At 44.5% G+C, this 9,410-nt stretch overlaps 1 protein-coding gene across 1 annotated transcript; it reads right to left on the reverse strand.

The window, feature by feature from the left end:
* Positions 1-6,350: 6,350 nt before the first annotated feature.
* Positions 6,351-9,206, reverse strand: OTUD1 (OTU deubiquitinase 1). The gene has a single exon (XM_044762315.2). It carries the CDS (start codon positions 9,056-9,058, stop codon positions 7,610-7,612), a length of 1,449 nt encoding a protein of 482 aa, XP_044618250.2. The 5' UTR covers positions 9,059-9,206; the 3' UTR covers positions 6,351-7,609.
* Positions 9,207-9,410: the final 204 nt, after the last annotated feature.

A 9,410-nucleotide genomic window follows, 5' to 3' on the forward strand; every position in this document is an offset into this window, starting at 1 on the left:
TTAAAGACCTGGTAAATTAGTAAAAATTAGTAAAGATTACTTAATTTTAAGTAGAGTAGACCACATAAAACTCTTCTAAAAGAAAATCAAGGACAATGTAAAAAAAAAAAAAAGAGAAAATAAAGAAGGAGACGTAAAGCCAGAAATACCCTAAAGAAGCAAGATCTGTAAAAACCTAAAAAGAAAAGAAGTTTTACATAACGTTCTTTCCCAAAAAAGGCAGGGCTGTGTTGAAGGCCAGATTTTCAAGATATTTCTGATATACTAAAGAACAATTAAGAATGGAAAGGAAATAGAAAAACAGCAGCCTTCTCAAAACATGGAAGGCCTTGCCTATGTATATATTTAACCTGTAGCAAATGCACTGTTGAGGAGCTGATAAGGAACCCAAAATTACGGCAACTATTAATTCCACTTTTATATCTTTGTCATGTGAAACAAGTGAATGTATATTTTATTCAGTTTATTCCCAGGTATCTCAATATTATAATTTTCTTCTTAAAGATATTTTAACCCTACACTATTTCTAATAAATAAAGATTTGGAAAAGATTGCTATTTTTCTGCCAAATCCATTCACCCTTCTTCTTGGGAACAGTCTGGAGGATATTTCCCAGTTAGATGAGGCCACGTGACGAAGTTCTGGCCAAGACAAGAGCAGAAGTGAATTGTACCACCTCAGGGTATGTGCTCTTCCCACCAGCTACAATCCAGACACAGTGGGAGCCCAGCTCAGATCCCACACCTGGTGACAGTGACCTGGGGAGCCACCCTGCCAACCTGGACTGCTCCCTTTGGAACAGTTAAGTGAGAGAGAAATAAGCTTTTCGTTAGAACAAGTTAGCTTAACTATTAACACTGCCCTGTCCATTCTTGCAGGGTCCAATTGCCTTCTAAATCAGTATTGCCACCTCTTTGCAAACTGCCACAATTTCTGAGTAGTACAGCTACCAGCAGTAACACGAAAAGGTAATGAAAAATCTGCCAGAGAACTACTTTATATTGAAAAGCTCAACACACATCTTAAATCTCTCTCTTCTTTGTCCTGGGATCCTGCATCAGCAACTACTGAGGTTTCTGTTTCAGGCACCTGCTGTTTATTGTGACATGACCATTGTTTAGATTTAAAAAAAATATTATGGCTGACTCCCCCTAGGTCTGGCACTTTCCAGCAAGATGGCGAAGGCAGTGAAGTGACAGCTAACTAAGAACTTCCTGACTGTATTCTTCCACTTCTTTCATTCCTATGACACCATCAGTATAGCTCAAATTTCACCGTAAGAAACCAAAAGTGTGAAGGTTTCCTGTTTGTCATTAGAACTGAAAGTCGTGTTTGAGTTTATTTTACAAACTGGCTGCACAGGTGTTACGTGACACATTGGTATAAGTTCCCTGCACAATTAGCTCTTGTGCACACTACCTTTCCGTACCTTGATAAGCTAAGACATACAAGCACATGGTCCATTCCCAAAATTACTCAGAGAACTTCTAATCCAAGTGGAGCATTAGATCAGACTCAGTCATGATATCATCGAGGTTACCTCTCTATGCATTGCCAATCCACTTGGCAGTAACGCTTGCTAACATCATTCCAATTCAAAGTACAAATGCTGGGGGGAAGGTTGGAGGGGACAGGATTCTGCTTTAACTGCTTTAAAATATAAAATGCATGTATCCCACTGGAATTTTTTCAAATTGTCTCAGTTCTATTAGCATATTAATGCATAGTAACACATTCCTACTGAATGTATTCAACCATTCTAATCAATATGAAGGAAAAATACTTTCAAGGAAAGGGAAGGCCAAGATGAGGAAGACTAACTTATTTACCCAATGTAGACATAATACACATCATCAAAAGAAGTATTAGGGAGAGGAAATTCAAGAGAGAGCATGCACAATTGTATTGGACCTGTCCATGTGCATTGTGATTTGGGGTTGTTCAATGAGGACCTGATATTTGAATTATTTCATAATTAGCATACTCTGGTGGACCAGAAAACTAAATACAAAAATGCATAAGAGAAAGGAAGACAGGGGCCGGCCCAGGGCCAAGTGGTTAAGTTCACACTCTCTGCTTCGGTGGCCTAGGGTTTCATTGGTTCGGATCCTGGGCACGGACATGGCACCGCTCAACAGGCCATGCTGAGGCAGCGTGCCACATGCCACAACTAGAAGGACCCACAACTAAAATATACAACTATGTATTGGGGGGACTTGGGGAGAAAAAGCAGGAAAAAAAAAAGAAGATTGGCAATAGTTAGCTCAGGTGCCAATCTTTAAAAAAAAAAAAAAAGAAAGGAAGACAATGGCAGGTACATCCTAAAAAGGATTACATACGGCAGAGAGGAAGCAAAGTATTAACCGAGCAATGACAAATCAACGCCCATTGTGAGGATTTCAGACAGCTAACCACAAGTTGTTCTGTTTTGTTTTGTGCCACTGCACACATTCAGAGGTCCCTTAATCAGACAAATTCAGCATTTCCAGGATACCACTAAAGAGTGCAAAAATGGCAAAAAAGCTCCCTGGTTGACCAAAAACTAAAGCTCAAGCACATTCCTCATAGCAAAGCATCCTAGTCCCGAATTAGAGACCTATTTCCTATGATCTTAGAGTCGATTCTGACTAGCATGTTGGTTGGTGTCTCTAATTCAACATAGGAAATCACAATACGGAATTAGGGCTGGAAAGGGACAATGGAGAGAGGAACAATCAGAATGTGAGGGAGGAGACGGGAAAGTACAAACCATGAAGATAAAAGGCCCAGCAATGAGATCCTTGAAAGTACAAAGGCACTGTCACTCCTCAGCAATCAGCCAAGCCGGCATGGCCCTATACAGCCATATACCCTGCCATCAGGAGAGCCTAAGTCACTAAGGGAAGATCACACTAGATTCAGTTATTTTACAAAGGCAAATAAGTGTACCATAGGTGACTTCTTAAAGAACTCTGTCAAAAACAGTTGTTTTATATTTTACACATAAACGGATTGTTCAATTCTTTAGAAAATTCACTTGCGGGAAAGCAGGCTAGATAAGGTTTTACCGTGAGTAGTCTGATGACAGTGAACGCTCTCTCTGACCTTTATTCATAGAATTGTCACTGACCTAATTCACAGTAGGAGGAAACACACTGCTTTTTTTCCCCCAATAGATCTGCCGTGATCTGATTCACACTGCTTGTCCAGTCCCCAGTGACCAATGGCCTAAGCATGCAGCCAGCACTCCTGACCACGACAGTCCCAAAGTAAGCTGGAAATCTGTCCAGCACTTCCTTCCCAACCAGGCTTAGTACGAAAACACAGCACAACTAGGAATTGCTGTAGACTGGGCTTGGGACGGGTGTGACCCCTGAAGTCAGAGCAAGTCCCTTCGGACAAGGCAAAACCTTTACTATCACTTCAGATTAATGGAAGTTCTATTTTCAAATCATTTTTCTTGGTTCAGTTCTGAAGATGTTTGGAGGATGACACATAGATAAAATCAATAAATTCTAATTTTTGGTTTCAACACCTATTTTTCCATCATAGATTTCAATACTTTAATGTCTTTTTATAACACAATTTCGGTTTAAAATTCTCAGAATTACTTTGTCAGTGATAATTCCTAATTATTTTGGAACCAAATCATTTTTATTTAATTTCACACCCACCAACTAAATATTTTCCAAAGCACACATTTCCCTTCACTTCATTCCTTCACTCAACAAATATTTACTGAGCATTTACTCTGCAAGGAACTGGGGTGGAACCCAGGGTTTCCACAGAGAACACAATGCAGTCCATGTCTACTGAGCATGCTAGATTCGGGGAACGAAACGGAATCCAATGTCATCTTTCTCAGTGCCCCTTTGAGACAGTGCTAGACACTCTAGGGACGTCAAAAAAAACAAGTGCTGGATTTATGTTTCACGTGACAACTAAGTATTAAATATAAACATGCTACACATTTGAAGTACAAACTCTCGAATTTATCCAGTACCTTTACCCACATATCAAATTATCAGATGCCCAAAAGTTGAAAACCTACTTTTATTCTCTAACGCTTTTCCTCCCTATGACCACATAGAATACCACAGTAAAATTTTAAGAGTTTAACTTTCTCATCTTTTAGGGAAAAAGGAAAAACACATACATTTTAGTAGTGAGATTATTTCAAGATCCTTTTTTTCTTCAGTACATCAATTATGAAGAAAATATTGCAACCTAGGACAATCTAGTCAAGCCGAAGCTAACCAATTCTGATGTTCAAAAGATTCTAAGGCATTTCCTCTCCTCTATCAAATGTGGATTTCTGAGAAACAGCTTTGTACCTACTGAAAATTTTGCCATCTCAAGCATACAACTGTAAGTTTAGAAAAACGTAAAGTATCACATATATATATATATCCTTGAGCCACTTACCAACAGTTTACTACTCAGTCCAACTAAATATACTAAAATAAGTATATTTTATCCTATCTTAGAGAAAAAACGTTGAGAGGAAAACAAAAAGCTCAAGGAATTAGGTTTTTGCCAAGATATTGAAGTACTAACTATACCACTTTACTTTTTTAGTTTTTTTTCCTGTGGAAGATTAGCCCTGAGCTAACATCTGTTGACAATCTCACTGTTTTGTTTTGTTGGGGTTGTTTTTTCTTGAGGAATATTAGCTCTGAGCAAATGTGTGTGCCAATCTTCCCCTATTTTATATGTGGGCTGCCCTCACAGCATGGCTGACAAGTGGTGTAGGTGTGTACCCTGGACCGGAACCCATGAACCAGGGCTGCTGAAGCAGACTGCACTGAACTTAACCACTAGGCCATGGGGCCAGCCTGCCACTTTAGTTTTTAAATGAAACAGTGATCAAAAACAAATCATACTAATAGTTATTTGTATCAGAGTTTTCATCTACATACCACTTTCATAAAATTTTCCAGTTAATAGTATGATTTTCATTCTAATCTACCTAAAAACAACACAGTTGGGTTTACTTATAGATTCTATCCTCCTGCATCCTATTTTATCGGGGAGGGAGTAAACTCTAAAGAAACTTTAGCTCACGGCATCAACTGTTTCCTTCAGAAGTTTTGAGCCTCTTAGCAGCTCTAGAAGATTAACTGAAGGAGTGAACTGCTTAATAAATCTGTTTGCCAAAAGTAAATAGGAGTTAACCAACCGCATTTCCAACTCTTCAACTGCTCAAGTCATCCACGACTGCTCCAGCTAACACACAAGACTGGAATGGCAGCGGAGAATAAACACTGAGCATAAGGGAGTGACCCACACCACACTTCTTCAAAGAAACTAAGCCACAGAATCAGGATGGGAAAGACATAAACCTCCTACCGAGAGAAGCAAACAGCCATGCTACCATGTAACCCAATCTTAGCATCCATCTCATTTTATTTAAACACATCACTCTTCAGAAGCTCAATCAAGGACTTGGGATCCTAATTTGAAAACCAAACAGAACACAGAGGAATCTGGTTTTTTAAAACAGTAATGGGCTTATAGAAGGCTTGTTAGGAATTTATGCCTAATTAGTCTATTCATTTCTTGTGTAAATTGGAAGGATCTCCAAATTTCATATAGCTCTAAATAAAGTGGAGAAAAGGGAAAGAACCATATTTAGCCAGGTAAATTCAAATAAAAGAATTTTTCTTCCCAAGTCACATAATTAGTGAAGCCATGAAGCAAACCTTATCTTATCTAAAAGACCAGAGACGCATAATTAGTTAACATTTAAACCTTTGACAAATTGTCTTTCCTTGATAACCAATGGCATCCTTCCAAAAATGCAGTTAACAATGAACTCAAGCTCAGTTGTGTCTATAACCACGACATCTAAATAATCAACTGAAAGGAAAAAGCCCAAACTCTGCGATAAACATACCCAGCATTACGTATACAGGTGCACTTCTCAACCAAATCTGATAACGTGTTAAAATTAATAAATTCCCAAGAGGTCAGACTGGATAAAAATTAGGGCATTGCTTTGGTTACTCTTTAAAACATTAAAATCTGTTCTGAGAGTAAGTGGAACACAAAACTATGATATTTAATTAAACATTGTACTGGTTAACAGAATACTTGCACTTCCCTGTTTATTAGCCAATGGGTACGTCTGTAATTTTAGATAGGAATTATAGTTAGAAATAAAGAGAGTAATTTCCTGAGTTACTCCACTTTTAAATTATATTTCATTGAGACTTATCCTTTGAAATTACTAATTATCCTACCCTGTTCATGTGAGAACTTAAGAAACCTCTCAGAATTCTGTGATATCTTCACACATAAAAAGTTGCATACATGTAAGAAACATTTCTACAGACATCACTTCATATCTTACAAACCACTTTAGCCGAAAAGACGTTGTAAAAGTAAAATTATGCATTTTATTCATTCATTCCATCAGCTGAGAATTGCTCTATTGTACAAATACAATATTGTACAAAAAAATCACAAAATGTTACAAAATAAAAAAGTACAAACTGCATTACTTAATAAATATGACTAAAAGTAGCTAAAGTGGAAATGAGATAGATTTGAGGTTGGGAACATTGTTTGACCCAGCAAACCATACAAGCTGTTTACAGACATTTTTATTTGTACATAATACAGGGCAATCCTATTTTGCCTTCTGCCAAGAATTTAAAAGGAACAGAATATTAAGACAGTATTCTCCTGCTATAAAATAACTGCCAAGGTTGGTTTGAGGCATTTATGCTATTAATTTTTAAATCTCTTAGTTGAATCCAAGATGCTATATAAAGCAGGAGGCTCATCTTGTCACAAAGTCTTAGACCATATTAAAATTCTTTTATATAACAAAATGACAAATATAAATAAAAACAATTGAGAGCACCAGACGATCTACTCTAAACATCAACCAGAGTACAGAATAATCACTCTGCCATCAGCAAACATCAGACTTTCATTCAAGTAAGACCTGGTACTATCCCTTAACGAAAAAAAACTCCCCACAACCTTCCCTAAGTACTTCTCTTTAAAAGGTTGACCATTTCTAGAAAAATAATCATTTCCAGAACAACAAATGTTTGTTTCATCAAAATGGAATGGGCCAATCATCTGGTAACATGAATGCATCAATATCCATTTGAAATAATTACCGAAGAGCTGTAAAATTCAAATTCAACAACATAAAATAACTACTAAATTCACAAACTCTGTTCAAAATAATAAACTTCATATAAAGCACTTCTCTGGATTTATGCCGGAAAGCTGTTTGTCAAAATGGAACACATCATAGATGAAGCTACACCCATTTTTAAAAATGTTGTGCAAAAATACATTTTTATAGAAAATAGATTACCAGGAATGAACAAATTTACACTGTGAGAAATTCGCTTGCAACTTAAGTAGTGCCATCTTTATACAGCAAATTATAAATAGCAGGAAGATCACCCAAAGCTATCATGAAACATCATTTAGGTGCCCAGCAACCTTCAGCTCTGAGGAGAAAACATTCAAAAAAATGATTAAGGCATTACACCTACAGTAAATCTACTAGAAGTTTAAAAGTGCTATTACCCTGATTCGAGTTCATATAATTCTCCAAACACAAATGACGTATGCGATTCTCCCAGGGTGTAGGTGTCCAGACACTTCAAGAGCATGCATTTTGTTCGATATACATCTTGGACAGGGATATGGCCATGGACTTGGCAAGCTCTTCGTCGCGTTTTCTCTGCACCTGAGTCTGTTTGCACCAATTGTCGTACTCGGGATTGGGATAGCAGTGATCAAACACCGCGTCGTAATGTCCGTTACTGAGCCAACTCAGCCAGATACTGGGCCTCAGCGAATCCTCGGGGCCCAAATAGTGGATCATGGTGGACACCGTGGGGCTCTCCAACCTCCCTCCAGTAGTTAAGTGGATATTGACATTCAGCATCTGCCCCATGGCCAGCAACTCCGGGTAGCCGGCCCAGGCGCCGTCCTGGGCGGCTGCGATGATGAACTCGCCCACGTCGCCCTCGATCAGGGGGCTGAAGTGGTCCAGGTGGTCGGCGATGTAGTGCACCGTCTGCTCCCGCAGCTCGCGGTGCAGGCTCTGGTCTCCGTACACCGTCTTGCTGACGGCTCGGTAGAGACAGTTGCCGTCGGGGATGATGTGGAAGCGGTACTTATTCCGCTGCCGCAGGTACTTGTCCTGCCTCTCCACCTCGGCCAGGTACAGGGCCAGCTTCTCGTCCCTGGGGTCCGCCCTGGAGACCACCCCCGCCTCGGCCGCGCCGCCCGGGGCGGCGTCGCCGCTGCGGCCCGGGGGCGCCTCGGGCTCAGGCTCGGGCCGCCGGGCCTCGTGGGCGCCGGGCGGGTCGCCGCGCTCGCCGGCCCTCTCCCAGGCGCGGCAGCTGCGCTCGGCCGGGTGCTCCTCGGCCCACGGCCCGGGGCCGGGCTCCGGGCTGCCCGGGGGCGGCGCGGGGCCCCGGGGCTTGGCGGCAGCCAGGGCCTGGCGGTGCTCGCTCAGTCGGAAGTTTCGCTCGGAGGCCTCCCGGGCGGCGTCGGCGCCCGCGGGCTCGGGGCCGTCGGGCCGCAGCAGCTCCTCCAGGAGCCAGGCCGAGGCGGCGCGGCGCGGTGGGGCCGGGGCGCCGGGCGCGGGCGCCAGCAGCAGGCAGCGGCCGCGGGGCGCGGCGGGCGCGGCGGCGGCGGGCTCGGGCCCGGGCAGCAGCAGCCGCTCGGCGCCCAGGGCGCGCACGGTGATCTGCGCCGTGGACGTGTAGTGCGGCGGCAGCGGCGGCTTGCAGGACCCGCCGGGCGGCCCGGCGGCGGCGGCGGCGGCGGCGGCGGGGGCAGTGGCCCCGGCCACCATCTCGAAGCAGGACGAGAAGGCGGGCATCTTGGCGGCGGGCGCGGCGGCGGCTTCCCGCGGCTCGGCGGCCGCGGCGGGCTGGCACTCACCGGACTCGGGCTCGGGCGCGCCGCTGGCGGGGCCCGGCGGCTGCAGCGAGACCTTGAAGGGGGCGGCGGCGGCGGCGGGCGGCGCGGGGGCGGCGGCCGTGGGCCCCGGGGCCCCGGCGGGGTAGTGGGTGCAGACGCTGCTGTAGAGCTGCATGGCCCTGCCCGCCGCTCGGCCCCTTATAGGCGCGGCGAGCCCGGCGGCGGGGACACACCCTCCGGGCCCGGGGGAGGGGGCCAGCCGAGCGCGGTGACCCCGGGGCCCGAGAATAGAAATGAGCGGAGGGCCGCCGGCGCGTCAGGAGCCGCAAATAGCGCCCGGGTCCCCGCCAAATTCCTGCTGCGCCACAGCGCGCGGGGGCGGGGAGGGCTACGCGCTCGGCCCGCAGAGCCGGGGCGCCGCGCCCGCTGCCGCTGCTCCGGCCCGCGCCGGCCGCTGGGGACTCGCGGAGGAAGCCGGCCGCCCCGCTGGAGCGCGTCCCGCCGGCGAGGAGCGGAGCGGGGCGCGC

The sequence above is a fragment of the Equus asinus genome, chromosome 29 (genome assembly GCF_041296235.1).
Source record: "Equus asinus isolate D_3611 breed Donkey chromosome 29, EquAss-T2T_v2, whole genome shotgun sequence".
Taxonomy (NCBI): Eukaryota; Metazoa; Chordata; class Mammalia; order Perissodactyla; family Equidae; genus Equus; species Equus asinus.